The sequence below is a fragment of the Erpetoichthys calabaricus genome, chromosome 14, assembly GCF_900747795.2.
Source record: "Erpetoichthys calabaricus chromosome 14, fErpCal1.3, whole genome shotgun sequence".
NCBI lineage: Eukaryota > Metazoa > Chordata > Cladistia > Polypteriformes > Polypteridae > Erpetoichthys > Erpetoichthys calabaricus.
Window position 1 is genome coordinate 92,256,944 of NC_041407.2, and position 20,162 is coordinate 92,277,105.

At 39.8% G+C, this 20,162-nt stretch overlaps 1 protein-coding gene across 2 annotated transcripts in view; it reads left to right on the forward strand.

The window, feature by feature from the left end:
- ago4 (argonaute RISC component 4) overlaps positions 1 to 11,291 on the forward strand; it is a 36,675-nt gene extending 25,384 nt beyond the window's left edge. For both annotated transcript variants that reach the window (XM_028818786.2, XM_028818787.2), the window contains exon 18: positions 8,508 to 11,291. In XM_028818786.2, coding sequence (XP_028674619.1) covers positions 8,508 to 8,616 — 109 coding nt within the window. In that variant the 3' untranslated portion in view covers positions 8,617 to 11,291. The remainder of the gene's footprint in view (positions 1 to 8,507) is intronic.
- The last annotated feature ends 8,871 nt before the right edge of the window (positions 11,292 to 20,162 follow it).

The window sequence follows — 20,162 nt, forward strand, 5'->3', positions numbered from 1 at the left end:
GCTATGCTGAGATGGCCAGGGAGGACAGGAAAAAAAATTAAAAAAATAAAAACTCCAGCCAGTGAGATGCTGGTCAAGAGAAATCTGTAGGGGTCCAAGGTGAAAAGACCATCTAGCGCTCCTAAGTGGCTATTCAGCCTAACATAAATGTGTTTAAGCAGTCCTTAATTGCTTTTAAGCTTCATGTCATAAGATTCAATACAGTGGACCTTGTCGACAGCTGGATTATTTACTTTCATTCCGACATACCTACAGTTTTCAGCGCAGTCTATTTAGGCAGCTGAATGAGACCCACTGACATCATTGTTAATGTAGCCATTGTTTTGCTGCTTTTAATTTATTGCTCCTCTGAAAAAATATTTAAAGATTCTGTGGTTTGTACAGGACACATTCCAGTAATTTCTGTACTGTTATGTCTACAGTGTTTACAAAGAAATTCAGTCCACACACAGAATTACTATGGCCTCTTTATTAGATCCCTGATGTTTTAGGATAGCTGAGTGCATACTCAGTGACTGCATCATATGTGTACACGGTCCAATTAATGTAAGCAGGCATATGAACAATGGATAATGCCTGCCATTCAGACTGAGAACTGGCAAAACTGAACATTTTAACTAGTTCAGAACCAGCCAATTTATTGGATATGAAACTTGGCAGAAAGTGTTAAATTAGGAACATCAATTTTATTGCAGTTTTTACACACTGTGGTGTCATCAGTATATGAAATGGGGCGTTATGCAAGAAACATTCTGACACCAGATGTCCTATAATCTGAAACAGACAAATGATTAAAGATGAGACACAACTAATGTAGAATCAAGAACAGCTCAGTAATTCAGTAATGGTTCAGAAAACTAGTGTCAAAAAGGGTATATCAGAATACAGTAATCCCTCCTCCATCGCGGGGGTTACGTTCCAGAGCAACCCGCGAAGTGAGAAAATCCACGAAGTAGAAACCATATGTTTATATGGTTATTTTTATATATTTTAAGTCCTTATAAACTCTCCCACATGGTTTATAAATATTCCCCGTACAGTTATACAGCATAAACCCTTTATATTCTCTTAGTTATTAGGTAAGATTCGTTGAAATTATGTATGTAAACACAGTTTATATACTACAGTACTCACAAACATACGTATCATATATCATTGAGGAGTTTTATTTAATACGTAACAGTTTTAAACATATTGTAATTGAGTAGGTGATATAAAAATACGTGAAAAATCTAACATGTAAATGCTGTACATAAAACCAAAATGCTATTTTAAAGAAACCGTAGAGCGTCTCCGATATCACATTTGTTGCAGCCAGGCCACCGGCAATAAATACCTACAATGCAAAAAAAAAAAAATGCAATGCAAAAAATTGTATAAAATGTGTGCACAGTTACAATAAACGTACATACATGTACTGTACTAAGTACGTAGAAAAATAGTTTTGGGTACTCACCAACTTGTCAGATAACGATGCTATTTACTGGACTGTCACAGCTGTTGTAAAGGAGCCTCTTCACGCGACTGTGTAGCAGCGCCGTCGTCTTCTTCCACTGAAGGCGTACTAGGCAGTGTTTTACGTGTAAGGAACATCGTGATGGGCAGTTGCTGGCGCTGCCTTTTCATTTGTGTAAAGAGGTTCCTATACACTTCTGTGGCGCCGTCAAGAGCATTTTTAAATTGCAGAGAACGAATCATTTGCGGGTCCCATTCTTCAACGGATGTCTGCAAACCGTGGACTCGTTGATACCGTAGTGGCGTCCTACAGCGGCGTAGCTTTTCCCTTCCTTCAACATGTCCAACAATTTCACCTTTTCAGCAATTGTTAGCATCTTCCGTTGGCGCTTCGGCACGGCCCCAGTAGCAGGAGAAGATCGCTTTGTAGACATAACGAAGAGCTTGACTACAGTACGCACAAAGCAAAACGATGATGCTGAATGAATGAGATGAGATGAGATGCCAGCTTTAAGTGAAATCGAATTCTGCGCTCCCTGTTGCGGAGCCAGTCAGCACCCAGGAGCTTAACCGCGTCCTCTGATTGGGTAGCTTCTTAGCCATCCGCCAATAGCGTCCCTTGTTTGAAGTCAAATGCGTCCCTTGTTTGAATTCAAATGGGCAAATCATGAGGAAGCGCACTTACTGTAGACCGCAGACATCTGCGAAGCAGTGAAAAATCCGCGATATACATTCACATATGCTTACATTTAAAATCCGCGATGGAGTGAAGCCGCGAAGGAGGAAGCGCGATATAGCGAGGGATCACTGTACACAGTGTGTTGTATCTCGTCACAAATGGGTTATTTTTCATCTATAGTCACAATCAAACAGACCTCTGTTCCACTATAATGTGTAAAAATCAAAGTGAGTTTTTAGTGGGCTAAAGGCCACAAGCACTTGCAAGGCTGGAATACAGTAATGACCCCATAAACATGTCGAATGAGTTCCTACTGTTTCACTGTGATGTAAGGACCAGGGTAGATCACGGGTCTCTAGGGTCAGCTGTGCTGTGCAGTATGGGATTTCATATATTTCAGAGACAAGAAATATATCTTCAGACTTGCAGTTTGCACATCAGCAAATGATGAAGAATAAATGCATACTAAACCCATGTCCCATTCCAATATACGTCTATAAATTAATGTGTATTGGGTGCCAATGTGTAATAACATCTTAAGCTTGCTAAGAGGCAAATTTAACTGAGTTAACAGTTAAATCTTATTTCTAAAATAAATGTTCTTATACAAGCATCGTAATCATACTTATCCAGCCTTAAGTATGTTATACCAGTTCATCTTTTTCAGTTTTACAGGAAAATGCATATAAATTACTGTGCTCTTTTAAAAGTACAAAAAGCCAAAAAACAAAATGCAACTTGATCAACATATGTATTTGACCATAAACACTGCAAGCATAAGACACATACAAGTTTCACTGTCACACAGTAGTAGCATTCATGATAAGAATATGTCCAAATGTTTAAATTATAATGAGGAGAATGTTGTCGGTGTCCAATTTTCCAATATTATTTTGGAACTCCTTTAAGGCCATGTCCACACTACTAGATTTTCGTTTGAGAAATGCAGACATCAGTCTTCATTTTCTCCTTTTGTCCACACTACCCTGGCCTTTTCAACCCCTGAAAACAGAAACTTTTGAAAATATTCTCCAGAGCCATGTACTTCTGAAAACACTTGGCTCAGTGTTGTAATGTGGATGGGTGAAAATGCAGATCTATATTACTAAACCAAAGTTAATATATGCACGGCGGACACACCGAGGTGCATGCGCACTGCGGCCTTGGTGCCCACCCCTGAGTCCAGAGTCAAATGCACGCATGCGCACTGCGGCCTTGGCGCCTGCCCCAGAGTCAAACGCAGCGGCTTCCCAGAGTCAGTAGTTGGCACCCAAATAACACAACGTGCTGCGCCGTGGCGCCTGCCCCAGAGTCGAACGCAGCGGCTTCCTAAAACGCGGCGGCTTCCCAGGGTCAGTAGGTGGCGCCCAGACAACACAACCTGTGAGCGCCCAAACAACACAATCTGTACAGTCATGGATACAAACAATGAACGAAGGTGCCCACACAAAGAAACCGCTTTAGTTCAAATAGGGTTATTGAATTAAATGGAAACTTTACCATGCCTACGACCTGTGAACTACACCTGAGGTAAAGCTTGCACAACAGGTTGTACAGCCGCCCGGATGCGACCGCCCACACCACCGCATATACCCTCCATGATATTTCATCACGCAGCGGCTTCCCACCGAGGCGCATATTGCGTCGTGGCGCACGCCCCAGAGTCAAACGCAGCGGCTTCCCAGAGTCAGTAGGTAGCACCCAAACAACACAACCTGTTCACTACACTTGCTCTAATCCACTGTGCCAGTAATATAGATCACATAACGGTCACAGACTCAAACCCAGCGGCTTCCCCGACGCAGTGGCTGGCACACGAACACCACAACCTGTAAATTACACTTGCTGTGCTCCACTCTGCCAGCAGTCGGTGTCAGCAAAGGCAACAGAATCACGTCTCCCCAAAACGAAACCGCTTTAGTACACATATGCTTATTGAATTAAATGACATTTCCCCAGATGCACCCACCCTCCATGATATGTCGTCCATCCAAATATCGGACGGAACAGAAACTGATTGCCATTCTTGGATTTCCGATTCGCTAGCGAATCGCGGGCTTACTTGTTTAATTATGCTCTGATGTGTCCATGCTTGTTACATAGCCCTTACTGATTTGGATCCTGATCATTACAACGTCTCATTCCCCAATTGGTCATCCTTCACAAAAGGAACCTATATTCCAACAAAACAGACACAGAAGAGTTGCTTTGCATAGCATTTGTTGTGTCGCTTACCTGTATGCATGTATCTAAATTGTGGTTTTATATAGTTTGAATGAAGCAGACATGTGTAAAAGGCAAATAATTTATCAGATAGTGCAGTTTTATCATAAATCCAGTGGCCAGCTGCATTACCATGTCTTCAAGGATCTTTCTGCCAATGCAGACATATCCGGTATAGGCGAACATCTATGTCATATGTGTTTTTTGGTTGTTTTAGTGTGGGTAGAGATACTTTTGTAAATGATGTGAAAACACTAGTGTGGATGGAGATCATTTTCATTTAAAAACAGTTTTTAATTGGAAATGTAGTAGTGTAGACATAACTTTAAGCCAATGTCACATTACAAGACTTTGTGTTGTGGGGTATGTGAGATTTGACGATTGTAGTCGCTGATTTCATCACTGCACAGTGTCAAAATTACACAACTGAAAATTGCAGTCCATGTCTCATTTACCAATTGAGTGCTGATCTTCTAGCGCTGTTGTGCCCCTTTTCCTGACAGCCCGTAGTATATTGTCTGATGGAGCTAGCGCTATACAAAAGGTTAACAACTGCAGCGAGTGTAACAGATGTGCACACTTCTCTTCCGTTTTGTGAGATTCACTGCCCATATGCAGCTTGCAAAGGGTTAATAGCTTTGGTGCATTCAGCCGCAGTCTTGTCCTTTTTTTTTTTTTTTTTTTTTTCTTTTTTCCCCATTTTGTTTTAGTACATAAAACACAACCTCAGCCAGACAAGCTTCCCTTCAATTTGCATGTTCCTTATTCCTCATCGCTACATTCTATGTATTGTACTTCTGGTTGAGCATTCATTGGTTGTCTGCTCTCCTCCATACACAGGCCACCTCTCAGACTGACGAGAAAATCAAAACAGGTTTGATTTTAATGTAGCAAACTAATTGGTCTCAGTTATTAGGTATGTCCCATTAAGTGAGTGGATTGTGACACTGACTGGCTTATATTATGTAAATGAAGACTACGATTGAAAATCACTGGAAATGGTATCTATTGTGACATTAGCTTAAGTGTTTTTTATTGTTCACGGTGATACTGGTTAAGTTAATTGTACCGAAAGTGTGTGAATGGTTCCTCCAAGTAGCACCCCTCATGATAACTGAAGGAGTTGTTGCATTAATTCATCAGTTTGCATGTTGCAGATTTAACAACGTTTACCAGGTTCAATTAAATGTAGTATGAGCTTCAGACTACATTTACATTTTATCCTTCCATTTTTAATGACCACCTAATGTAGCCTGCTGTGGAAATAATTCAACTGCTGCAGTAACATTTATTTTTATTTGTGCTGCATTATATGTTCTAGAATACATTCAAGATAGTATGCGAACAAGTTATGTTTCCATTCATTTATTTCTCTGAACTCATAATTTCCTGTGTAAGTTCCAAGGAACTTAGATTTTATACAAGCATGGCAGAGTGGTAGACAAGATACACCTGTGCACACACACTAACACCAAGCTATTCTTTGTTGAATTAAAAATCAAATTTCACCTCTTTCAAATGGAGAAACATAACCTACAAATAATGTTATCTTGTGCATTATAGTGTGTCTGGGTACAAACTGAAAATGAAACTCTTCTAGCTATGTAATTCAGCACCAGAGTTTGCTTTTGTTTTCTTAGTTTGCTTTAATTATGGGATATAAAATGAGTTGAAAGATTAGGCTGTTCAAACAATTTTACGTAGCATCACCAGAGTGTCTCTTTACATCCAATAGCAGGGAAGTGTGTGGATATAACTGTACATTAAAAGGCTGATTGGAAAGTTCTGTGTTGTTGTGAAATTATTTATATATTATTTAAATTTCTTTCCCAATTTTAGGGACAGATATGCTCTAATATCTAGTGGCAGTTATTTTGAATTCTCCAAAATGTATTTAACTGTACATTTATTCAGCTTGTAGTGTGTTTTAAAAAATATGTTTGGTATTTTTCAAATCAGTTATTTTTTCACATACATGATTTGTATACTTTTGTGAAATTGCGCTCTAAAGTTAAGTGTTGTCTATAACTTAAAAAGAAATATATATATCTTGCTCTCACTGGCTCTTTGCAATGGAAAATAATTGAGCATAGTGCACCACCTGAAAACAAAAGCCTAAAAATTTATTGATAAAACAGAAAACATTTCAATATAAGAAAACATGCCTTCCATCTTTCCAACGCATGTTTGTGACAACAAAAAGGCTCTGGAAATGCACATTTTATTGCACATTTCTGGCACTATTTTTCTTGTGGTAGTAATGTTTTCTATTCTATGAGATCTCACAAGAATACGGAAGTAAATCAAAACAGAACCAACCATGTTGTTTACTGAGATTTGGATTTTCAAAAGGAAATCATGTCCTTGAAAAATTATTGTGGAAGAAGACAAATGAAGGCATGCACATGGGTCTACTTTTAAAATGGCTGAATTTCATAATATTGGTGTTTTTTTAGTTCTTTTTTAAAAAATGGCATGTATAACTTATTTTACAAAGGGGTGTGTAATTGCAAGACACAGATCAGTACTCGACAACTGTCTTGGACATATTTGGTGAAGTCTTTAACCCTTTACTTTCTGGTGCTATCCCATGCCCCATTATCCTTGATTGTAAAGGGCAAGATATTAAGATTTATAGAAAACTTGTAACTTTAGAACACAATTTTGCATATATACCTTTTTGTTGAAGAAATAACTTTGACTTGAAAAATACCGAACTTATCCTTTAATGATATAGAGAGATACTTTTTATCCTGTTTGTGTTTGCACAAGCAGATGAAATAGAGAGTTAGCAAGAAAGCTCCTGATTGAATTTCTCTTCTTGTAATTTCCACACTGTCCCCCTTTTAAGCCATGAGCGTAACATCATGAATCTTGTTATGGCCGCATCTTTCTGTGAGTCATCAGGCAATCAATTTTGCAATACGGTTTGCAAAAATAAAACAACATATTGGTTAAAGAAAAGCTCAACTGTTCAGTTAAGTCAGATTAAGACTTGGAGGTGGTCCTATGCTAGTACCATTCTTCATACAACACTTAATAGGGTGCCAGTGTAGTACTAATTTAGATAACTACAGTTGACACTTTGAGTGCAAGGATTTGTCCTGCTTGTTGTCAGTGGGCTTATGGTGATAGTGTAGTATTATGTGGTGTGTTGGTGGCTTACTTGATATTAAGAGAACAATTATGGAATATGATGTAATATTCTTAACATTGTTGACAATCCTGTGCATCTCTTCATGGCAGCAGTGTAATCTGCAAGTTTACTTTTTTGGCAAAGTAGTGCTGTATGCCACAAGTCTATGAAAGTCCTGGAATGTTTCTGTGAAATCAAGTTAATGGTGATCATCAGGGTAACAAATAGAGGCCACCTATTGTAATTTTCCAAGTTATCCTTCAGAGGTCTCTTAGGTTTTGGTGTTTAGAAGATGCATACTTAAAAAAAAATGGATGAAGGTGTACTTCTGCAATGTTGTATAATGTAATTGAATATTTGTGTACTTCTCTATTAGGTCTGCACAAATGTGGCTTTTAATATTTACTACAGTAACAATACTATGCCATATTTTACCATTGCCGATTGGTTCAGGTGTTGCTATTCAATGCCTGATAATTGTGATTTCATTGCACGTTAATCTTGGAGAACATTGGGCCATGGCTTTTTAAAATGAATCTCAATCTGATCAGTGCTTGCATACACACAAGGCGGTGAACCTGTGTTTGGTACAAAGGGATTGGATGGAACTTTCACAGTGGAAAATTTCATGTGAATGTCCTCTGATTTTGCACCCCCTAGTGGGGAAAGTCAGAACTACCTTTAGCCAAGTTATAACATATTGTTGACATTTCACCTTGTTTAATAACATAAAATAGCCAACCGGTTATGGCGGAGCTGTATTTGGAGTAAGGTGGTAGACCCTTTTTATTTTTTTACCAACCAGAAATTCATGTGAACATGACAAAGCTTAAAAAGATGTCAAAAGCAGCATCTGTAAAAATTCTTGTATCTACATTGCACATTTACTAAGGAGTTGTTTGCTTTTTTTTCCAGGCTGAATATTATTGCCTTTTGCTGAACACTTGAACCAGCTAACAGGTCCTCCTATACATTTAATAATAAACTGTTTTTTTTTTTTTTCTTCTTTTTCAGTGCGGAAGGCAGCCATGTGTCTGGACAGAGTAATGGCCGGGACCCCCAAGCGCTGGCCAAAGCTGTGCAAATTCACTACGACACTCAGCACACAATGTACTTCGCCTGAGCTGTGCCTCTGGCCATTACAAGGGCACGCTTTGGGCACTAACCGTGGTTCTGACACCAGCATTCCTGGCCCCACTGTCCTTTCCAAGCTGGCCGGGCCGACTTCAGACTGCTTCCTACCAGCAATCCAGGATTTCCGGACGCACTGAAATACACATTGAGCCATTCTTTACTGATGCTGACCTTGATCAGGGCTGATAGGCAGGACTTGACTCTCTTCGTTTCAGCGGGAGTTGGTATTTTTTTTTACCTCAAGGCACAAAGGCCGAAGGTTCAAAGATTTATGAGGGTTGCATGAAAGGTTTTTAATGTTGCATATTTTGACTTGCTGTTTTAATTTTATTTTTTTAATGTCTTTAAATGATCTCACCTTTTTTTTTTTTTTTTTTTTCTTTTTCTTCTTCCTTGTTTCAAAACGAGGTGTCTTCTTGTAAAGCTCTTCAACGTTGTGCAGAGTGAATGCGTGTGAGCGAATGTGCATAGCTGTGGCTTTTTCTTATTTTTCCAAAAGCAGAGACTTGTTTTAAATTCAGGCCCTACTGCAGCCCATCAAACTTAAAAAGGGAATTGGAGAAGCTTACTGCTGTAATTGCCTGTGAACTTAATGTACTTTTTTTTCTTTAAAATTTATGATGGGGATTTTATTTTTATTCTGTATACTGTATCTGTGGCTGCATTTTATTTATTTTTTTTACTCCACTTCCTCTCCAAACAACACATCATATTCTCTTATTTTCATCCCAACATTTCTCCCATTCCCTCAAACTGCCCCTGTAGCACCCCCCTACACATTATCTTTTGTTGAGCTGGATCTTTTGACTATTGTGACCCACCTGGGAAGACTGATTCTTTTGGAGGAGCATATCTGCTGAATGCCAAACACGCAGATGGCACTTAGATAAGTGTACTATTCTATTTTCTCCCTCATCATCTCTCTGCAGTGCAATGAAACAAATTTTAAACAGCATTACTTTTTTTCCTTTATTAATTATATAAGGGCATTGTTGAATCTGAATAAGGCATTAATTTGAGACACGTTTTCCTGTAGCGCAAAGTTGGGTATGAGGAGAATGTTCTGCTTCCTTTTAAGCTGAAGTTTATTGCCAGAATAGACTTTTTTTTTCTTTTAATGGGATAAGACAATCTTGTCTTCTGCTAGAGGGCGACAAATCTTAAACCTGAAATAGAAGTGTGTAGTTCTAGGAGTAATATCTGTGTGTGCGTGCGTGTCTGTGTGTGTGAATATGTCCGCACACAGTGTCTGTGCTGATTATTAAGTTATTATAGCAGGCAGTACTACTACCGCCAAATCTCTTCAGATTTTCTCCCTCAACCCATTTGTGGGGAATGAGCTTAGAGATGAGGTAGGCATGTCAGTGCTGTGGGGAACGAGTGAGCACTGAAGGGATGTTATTCCCCACCCCTGCTTCTCCTCCTTGTCACCCTCCTCTTCCACCTTTTTCTCCTCCTCCAGGTCATAAATGCTGCTGGATTTGCATTCATTCCTACGTAACTTTTCAAAAGAGTTGTGGCCGTGCCACAGATGAAAGCTGTAGCAAGCCACTTTTATCTGCAGTGGACTTTTCGGGATTAATTTAGTAGCTTTATAAATTTACTAAAGAGGATTCTATTGAACAGAAATGATAACTGCAATACTTGTTTAAGCTGGATGTTGCCATTTTAGATGAGTGGATTGGGGGGAAACAAAGCAAATGTAACTCCAGTTTCATGGACTTTTTATCCTTGCAAAGCAATATTAATTACAGTTAATTCACAAAGAAAGTAAATTAAGGCTAAATATATATATATATATATATATTTTTTTTTTTTTTGTTTGTTTTTTTTTTTTTTTACACATGCGTTTGGCTGTTGAACACCCAGGATCTTTTTCTTTCTTTCTTTTTTTTTTTTTTTTTTTTTTTTTTTAATATTTGATTTTGCTTGTGTCAATCAGTGAGAGATGTGCACTTTGTAGGAGCAACTTTTAGACTTTTCAGAATGAACTTGCTCATGGCCACAAACTACACCATTTAATTTATTGATAAGATTATTTTGTATGTTTTATATACAGTATCTATATACATGTCATTTTAACTGTTCCAGCTGAGCAATATGATTGTTAAATAGACCTGCAGACCAAGGCAACAGCCACCCCAGACAAGAACCCATCCAAGCGAGGTACTTACACCGGGTTCTAGGGGTCACCTTGACTGGCTGGACACGGCCTTGCCAAAAACTGATGGCCTGCATTGGAACAGCAGCCACTAGTGAACCAGGGAGAGCAGTCTGGTTTACTGTGTCACACTTTTTGTGGTGTGTTTTTATTTTCCTCTATTGCCACAATTCCACCTTCCCCCTCCATTTCAAAAGAGCGAGTGAGTCAGGAAAAGTTCTTTCTATAAAAGTTTGTTTGCTATATATTTGAAAAAGTTACTGTCATTTTTATTTGTTCTTAAAATGATGTTGTTCGCTCTGTACTGTTCAAGTGTGTGGACTGTGGCTGTGTGTGATAGCAGTACCAGGTGTAGCAGCGCTGGGCTTGCTGCTGTCCGCAGGAGGCCCACACAATTGCTGCATTGCGATGTGAATTTCCTCTCCTCTAATTTTTAGCCTGCAGGGAATATTTTATTTGTGTTTATGTGAAAGTAATAAATGGAAATTTTATGCTTACTTTAACTGATTGTGTCAGTGAATGTTTTTGCCTGTTTTTTTATGTTGTGTATGATTTAAAAGACTGTGATGTGCCACTCTGGGCTTTCCCTCTGTTCGCTCACAGTCATTATTACTAAATGCTCTTTAAAATGACTGTAGGAGTTGTTGTCATCCCAAGGTAAAGGAAAGATGCCTATCTGGTAAGTTGGAAAAAAAAAAAAAACTTCAACTTTCAATCACTTTGGCCTTCAGAAAATTGTCTTACAACTGTAATTGGATTTTGCTAGAATTCACTGAAGTGTGTTCATTTTCTTTTTTTCAGCTTCACAGATTCAGTGTCCACAGTTTAAATTCCAGTGACCGTCTATGTAGAGTTGACATATTCTCAGCACGTCTGCTTGGGTTTCCCTTCCAAATCCCAAAAGTCATGTAGGTTTGGTTAACTGGTGATCACAAATTCGCCCTTTGTCTGTGAATGAGTCCTGTGATGGACTGGCACCATGTCCCACCTTGTTTTCCTGTCTTGCAGTCTAATCTCCAGCTACCAGCAAATCAAGATAGGATTAACTGTGTTTGAAAATTTTCTTTTGTGTTATGTTTTCCTTAATAGTTATGCACACATGTGCACTCTGTTACCATTTCAGCGTCTTCAGTTTGACTGTAAAGGGTTCCTGTAAAGCAGCTTTTTTAGTTTTATGCCCAGACCCTGGTGTGAATGACACCATGCAATCAGTACCACTATTGAGGCTTGCTTTTGCTTATCAGAAGTCTCCACCTAACATAGAAAATACTGTACATGGAGTATTTAGATTTGTAAATTGGTCAGAAAACAAAGGAGCTTGAAGTAGAATTAGTCAAATTTCATTACAAGTTTAAAGTACTTTTCAATTATCAGAGAGACTCTAATGGAAACCTGCAAATGGTATCCTGGTCCACACTGGCTGAGTAGGCATCGGTGTAGATGCTGGGCTACTTCTATCACTTGTACAGCACTGGTTCCTTGTTTTGACAGCTTGGCTTTGTAAAAGATCAACACTTCAAATTTAAAAACATAAAGTTAAGCAGGATGATGGAGAGCTGTAAATGTTATCCATTTGCCAACAAGAGGTGTGTTGAGGTTTTAGTATTATCACCAAACTAGCATGGAGTTTATCCATCCATCAATTTTTACAACACACTGTGGCATGTTATTGATCTGAGGAGAAATATTCACAAAATCTACATAAATTATTCTAAAGTCAAAACAGTGTCTATTTAAGTCTATTTAAAACTGACATCTTAAAATGGCAGGAAAACCTAATCCAGCTTTAGTTTTGTGTGGACCAGAGCCAATGCCACAAGCAACAGGCATGAGCAGGAAATAACCATAGATGGGGTGCTCACATTTAAAGTAGTAGCCGTGTGATTGTCATAGGTACAGTGGGGCAAAAAAGTATTTAGTCAGCCACCAATTGTGCAAGTTCTCCCACTTAAACAGATGAGAGAGGCCTATAATTTTCATCATAGGTATACCTCAACTATGAGAGACAAAATGAGAAAAAAAATCCAGAAAATCACATTGTCTGATTTTTGAAGAATTTATTTGCAAATTATGGTGGAAAAAAAGTATTTGGTCAACAACAAAAGTTCATCTCAATACTTTGTTATATACCCTTTGTTGGCAATGACAGAGGTCAAACGTTTTCTGTAAGTCTTCACAAGGTTTTCACACACTGTTGCTGGTATTTTGGCCCATTCCTCCATGCAGATCTCGTCTAGAGCAGTGATGTTTTGGGGCTGTCGCTGGGCAACATGGACTTTCAACTCCCTCCAAAGATTTTCTATGGGGTTGAGATCTGGAGACTGGCTAGGCCACTCCAGGACCTTGAAATGCTTCTTACGAAGCCACTCCTTTGTTACCCAGGCGGTGTGTTTGGGATCATTGTCATGCTGAAAGACCCAGCCACGTTTCATCTTCAATGCCCTTGCTGATGGAAGGAGGTTTTCACTCAAAATCTGGCGATACATGGCCCCATTCATTCTTTCCTTTACACGGATCAGTCGTCCTGGTCCCTTTGCAGAAAAACAGCCCCAAAGCATGATGTTTCCACCCCCATGCTTTACAGTAGGTATGGTGTTCTTTGGATGCAACTCGGCATTCTTTGTCCTCCAAACACGACGAGTAGAGTTTTTACCAAAAACGTCTATTTTGGTTTCATCTGACCATATGACATTCTCCCAATTCTCTTCTGGATCATCCAAATGCTCTCTGGCAAACTTCAGACGGGCCTGCACATGTACTGGCTTAAGCAGGGGCACTGCAGGATTTGAGCCCCTGGTGGCGTAGTGTGTTACTGATGGTAGCCTTTGTTACTTTGGTCCCAGCTCTCTGCAGGTCATTCACTAGGTCCCCCCATGTGGTTCTGGGATTTTTGCTCACCGTTCTTGTGATCATTTTGACCCCACGGGGTGAGATCTTGCATGGAGCCCCAGATCGAGGGAGATTATCAGTGGTCTTGTATGTCTTCCATTTTCTAATAATTGCTCCCACAGTTGATTTCTTCACACCAAGCTGCTTACCTATTGCAGATTCAGTCTTCCCAGCCTGGTGCAGGTCTACAATTTTGTTTCTGGTGTCCTTTGACAGCTCTTTGGTCTTGGCCATAGTGGAGTTTGGAGTGTGACTGTTTGAGGTTGTGGACAGGTGTCTTTTATATTGATAACGAGTTCAAACAGGTGCCATTAATACAGGTAACAAGTGGAGGACAGAGGAGACTTACAGAAGAAGTTACAGGTCTGTGAGAGTCAGAAATCTTGCTTGTTTGTAGGTGACCAAATACTTATTTTCCACCATAATTTGCAAATAAATTCTTTAAAATCAGACAATGTGATTTTCTGGATTTTTTTTATCATTTTGTCTCTCATAGTTGAGGTATACCTGTGATGAAAATTACAGGCCTCTCTCATCTTTTTAAGTGGGAGAACTTTCACAATTGGTGGCTGACTGAGCAGCTTCAGCGACAGACTGCTGTCACCGTCCTGCTCCACTGACAGATTGAGGAGATCGTTCCTCCCCCAAACTATGCGACTCTTCAATTCCACCCGGGGGGTAAACGTTAACATTTAACATTATACAAAGTCATTGTCTTTTTTTTCACCTGCATTATTATCATTCTTTAATTTAATATTATTTATTGTATCAGTATGCTGCTGCTGAAAAATGTGAATTTCCCATTGGGATTAATAAAGTATCTATCTATCTATGACTAAATACTTTTTTGCCCCACTGTAAATGAAGAGATTTGGACTCTCAAGGGTGTAGATGCCATTTATGTCACTGGTACTCTTGTTACCACAAGCAAGTGCTTGACCCTTTTTATTTTCTTTATACCATGCATTCAGATCTCTTAATTTTTTGTCACATTTTGTTGTGTTGTAGCCTGTTGCTAAAATCTTTGAAATTCATCCCTCCTCCCATCAAGCAACATTCAATACTTCTGATTGGCAAAGGAAAAACGGGATTTTAGAAGTAATTACAAACATTAAAAATAAAAACTGGAATATCCTGTTGACACAAGACCTTGCAACCATTCCAGCCTGCAGTCTTCTTGGATTTTATGTGACAAGCTTCACATACCTGGATTTGGGGATTTTCTGTCATTCTTCTCTGTAAATCCTTACAAGCTCTGTCAGGTTGGATGGAGACCATCGGTGGACTGCTCTTTTCAGGTCTTTCCAGTCTGGGCTGTGGCTGATAACTCAAGCCCATTGTCCCTAAGCCACTCGTGTCTTGTCTTTGCTTTGTACTTAGATGAGCTGAAGGCTTATCTTCCAAAAGGACAGTGACCCTAAGGTCCAGAGTGCCCTGGAGCATGCTTTCATTAAGTTGTAAATCTCTACACTTTTCTTCGTTCAGCTTTACGTCGACCATGATTAGTCTCTCAGTCCCTGCTGCTGAAAAACAAACCCCATGCTTCACTGTTGGAATTGTATTGCACTGGTGGTGAGTGGTGTATGGTTTCCTCTGGACATGACACTAATCTTGTTTTCAGCATACGATGAATCATGTTTCTTATAAGCTGAGGGGTCCTTTAGGTGCCTTTTTGCCAACTCCATGCAGGCTTTCATGTGTCTTTTACTGAGGAGAAGCTTCTGTCTGGCCACTCTTTTCATAATGATGAAATCAGTGGAGTGTTGCAGTGATAGTTGCCCTTCTTGAGCTCTAGAGCTCAGCCAGAGAGACTATTGGGTTTTTAGTCACCTCTCATGGCCCTTCTCCCATGACTGCTCAGTTTGGCCTTGTGGTGAGTTTTGAAGGCCACAATCCTGTCTTTAAGCTCTGCAGGCAATTTCTCCATCCTCATGGCTTGGTTTTTGCTCAGTTGTGGGACCTTTAATAGACGACTGTGTGCATTTCCCAATCACGTCTAGTCAATTGAATTGACCACAGGTGGACACCAAACAAGGAATAGAAACATCTCAATGATGACCAATAGAATGTGATAGACAAATTTTAATTGTTATAGAAAAGGGTCTGAATATTTAGGTCAATGTGATATCAGTTTTTTTATTTCTAATAAATTTTCAAAATTTTCTGAAATCCTGTTTTGTCTTTGTCATTCTGAAATATTGAGAGCTGCTTGATGAGGGAAAAATTGAATGTAAATAATTTACTACAAGCCTGAAACATAACAAAATGTATGAAAAGTGAAGGAGTCTGACTACGTTCTAAAGGCATTATATGCTGCAAGTATGAATATGAACATTTATATGGAATGCAGCATGTAAGCTGCAATGTACAGAAAAACACTTCTTACTTATTCATTTCACTCTTACAATGTAATAAATGAATGAAAAAAACAGACTTGCTGCCCTCTTTGATTCCTTCGAGTTATGATGGAGTGCACCAAGTATTGTGCTCAAGGATTAGTACTTCATAAATTTGACTAAAACTAATGACACCCCTATAATGTAATATTAAAAATGCCCCCAGTGGATGGACTTCCACAGTAAGGTATAGAAAGTACAAAGTACAAGTGTGTACCGTATACATTTTTTCCACCATACAAGGTTAAAGAAGTCCACTTCAAAATTATAAATAAATTTCACTGAATTAATCAATTGGGTTATAAATACAAGGTAGTATATCCCCAACATGTAGTTTCCATATAGAAGGTGAATCTCTCTCACATCTTTTTTATTTCTGTGCCTATACTAAAATTTTTTTAAGTTGAAAAAGGAAGACTGCAAGGTTGACTTTAGGGAGGATGTAAGACAGGCACTAAGTGGCAGTGAAGAATTACCAGACATCTGGGCAACTACAGCAGAGGTAGTAAGGGTGACAGCAAGAAGGGTGCTTGGCGTGACATCTGGACAGAGGAAGGAGGAAGGAAACCTGGTGGTGGAATGGGGAAATACAGGAGAGTATACAGAGGAAGAGGATGGCGAAGAAGAAGTGGGACAGTCAGAAAGATGCAGAAAGTAGACAAGAGTACAAGGAGATAAGGTGTAAAGTAAAGAGAGAGGTGTAGAAGGCTAAAGAAAAGGCATATGATGAGTTATATGACAGGTTGGACATTAAGGAGGGAGAAAAGGACCTGTACCAATTGGCTAGACAGGGACCGAGCTGGGAAAGATCTGCAGCAGGTTAGGGTGATAAAGGATAAAGATGGAAACATACTCAGAAGCGAGGAGGGTGTGTTGAGCAGATGGAAAGAGTATTTTGAGAGGCTGATGAAACAAGAGAATGAGAGAGAAAGAGAAGGTTGGATGATGTGGAGATAGTGAATCAGGAAAGTGCAACAGATTAGCAAGGAAGAAGTAAGGACAGCTATGAAGAGGATAAAGAATGGAAAAGTCGTTGGTCCAGATGACACACCTGTGGAAGCATGGAGGTGTTTAGGAGAGATGGCAGTGGAGTTTATAACCAGATTGTTTAATGGAATCTTGGAAAGTGAGAGGATGCCTGAGGAGTGGAGCAGAAGTGTACTGGTATTGATTTTTAAGAATAAGGGGGATGTGCAGAGCTGTAGTAACTACAGGGGGATAAAATTGATGATAATTAGTGTGCACCAGTATGGTTTCATGCCAAGAAAGAGCAACACAGATGCGGTGTTTGCTCTGAGGGAGTTGATGCAGAAGTATAGAGAGGGCCAGAAGGAGTTGCATTGCGTCTTTGTGGACCTGGAGAAAGCATATAACAGGGTGCCTCGAAAGGAGCTGTGGTATTGTATGAGGAAATTGGGAGTGGCAGAGAAGTATGTAAGAGTTGTACGGGATATATAAGGGAAGAGTGACAGTGGTGAGGTCTGCGGTAGGAGTGATGGATGCATTCAAGGTGGAGGTGGGATTACATCAGAGATCGGCTCTGAGCCCTTTCTTATTTACAATGGTGATGGACAGGTTGACAGACAAGATTAGACAGGAGTCCCCATGGACTATGATGTTTGCTGATGACATTGTGATCTGTAGCGAGAGTAGACAGCAGGTTGAGGATACACTGGAGAGGTGGAGATATGCTCTAGAGAGGTGAGGAATAAAGGTCAGTAGGAACAAGACAGAATACATGTGTGTAAATGAGAGGGAGGTGAGTGGAATGGTGAGGATGCAGGGAGTAGAGCTGGTGAAGTTAGATGAGTTTAAATACTTGGGATCAACAGTACAGAGTAATGGGGATTGTGGCAGAGAAATGAAAAAGAGAGTGCAGACAGGGTGGAATGGGTGGAGAAGAGTGTCAGGAGTGATTTGTGACAGACGGGTATCAGCAAGAGTGAAAGGGAAGGTCTACAGGACGGTAGTGAGACCAGCTATGTTATATGGACTGGAGATGGTGGCACTGACCAGAAAGCAGGAGACAGAGCTGGAAGTGGCAGAGTTAAAGATGCTAAGATTTGCATTGGGTGTGACGAAGATGGACAGGATTAGAAATGAGGACATTAGAGGGTCAACTCAGGTTGGATGGTTGAGAGAGGCGAGATTGCATTGGTTTGGACATGTGCAGAGGAGAGATGCTGGGCATATTGGGAGAAGGATGTTAAAGATAGAGCTGCAAGTCAAGAGGAAAAGAGGAAGGCCTAAGAGAAGGTTTATGGATGTGGTGAGAGAGGACATGCAGGTGATGGGTGTAACAGAGCAAGATATAGAGGACAGGAAGATATGGAAGAAGATGATCTGCTATGGCAACACCTAATGGGAGCAGCCAAAAGAAGAAGAAGATTTAACAATACAGACAATACATCAGTAGTGTTGCTATTGGCTGTTACTGCTTGAAATTACAGATGTTTAATTAGTATTCATATATGATGACTAGGGCGGCACGGTGGCGCAGTGGGTAGTGCTGCTGCCTCGCAGTTGGGAGACTTGGGGACCTGGGTTCGCTTCCCGGGTCCTCCCTGCGTGGAGTTTGCATGTTCTCCCCGTGTCTGCGTGGGTTTTCTCCGGGCGCTCCGGTTTCCTCCCACAGTCCAAAGACATGCTGGTTAGGTGGATTGGTGATTCTAAATTGGCCCTAGTGTGTGCTTGGTGTGTGGGTGTGTTTGTGTGTGTCCTGCGGTGGGTTGGCACCCTGCCCAGGATTGTTTCCTGCCTTGTGCCCTGTGTTGGCTGGGATTGGCTCCAGCAGACCCCCGTGACCCTGTGTTTGGATTCAGCGGGTTGGAAAATGGATGGATGGATGGATATGATGACTAAACCCATTTTTCTGCAGCCTTTCCTTCAATGTCCCAATGGTGAACTCCCATATCTTATTCCTAAGTAGTCATTTTTATAAGCTAATTAGTTTTTACAGAAATCTTTGTAATCACATTATCACCACTGAAACATGTTATTCTTTTCTCTTGGATTGCTAGGTGCTGATATCCCTAAAATTCAAAAATGGCCTAAATGAAACAGCTTTCTTAAGAAACATATCAGTGTACTGCTTTTTGGCAGAATGAAGGTTATTTCATGCAACAGATTGCCTTGAAAGTGAAGATTTCATACAAAGGCATCTATCAATGCCTTGAGAGGAGAGGACAAAGTGGGTCTAACAAAGATAGAAAAAGAAGGGGGAGGTCCAGACAGACAACTACATAAGAGGAGAAGAAGTAGTGTGAAGAACCAGCACCTTACAGGGCCTCAGATAGCTTGTTCCTTAAATGCATGCTACATACCAGTGTCATCTTTAGCAATTAAAATGTGATTCTGGGATACTGGCCATAGAGGCAGAGAAGAAACCTTATTTGAAACTGGCAAATATAAAGAAAATGTTAAAATGGGCAAAAGAACACAGACATTGGATGAAAGATGACTTGGAAAATGTATTATGGTCAGCATCCTGGAGTCGTTTTTTTCTCTGTTGCAGATGACTCTGGTATCTGGTCTGTATTTTAGGAAGAAGCCAACTGAACACCTCTTATACTACAAATTCTGATATCCTTATTCTTTTATGAAATTCTCCATCTGGGCCTTCTACTTCTCTCCTGGTTAGATCCAGTTTGCTGTCTTCTCTCAAGATAGCAATATACACATTTGTATGAAATCTTCAATATCTTGGAAATCTTTCACATGGAATAACTTTCATTCAAAAAACAAAGAGCCTGACATATTTCTCGAGAAAGCTGTTTCATTTTGGCCATTTTAAATTCAGAACTGTACTTTAGGAATGCCAGTTCCTTGCAATCCAAGTGAACTGAATAATAGGTTTCAGCAGTGCTAATGCAATTACAAAGGTTTCTCTAATAACCAATTAGCGTTTAAACATGATTAATTACGAATAAACTAAAAGAGCATAGCTGCTGAAAATTGGGCTCTGCAGTCACATGTAAATGATGAATTAAAAATGAATCATTTCAAGAACTAATAGCCATTAGCAGCCCTAAGAATGTCATGGCTATATTTTTAGATCCAAATGACAGTAGTTTGATAAAAGGTATCAGT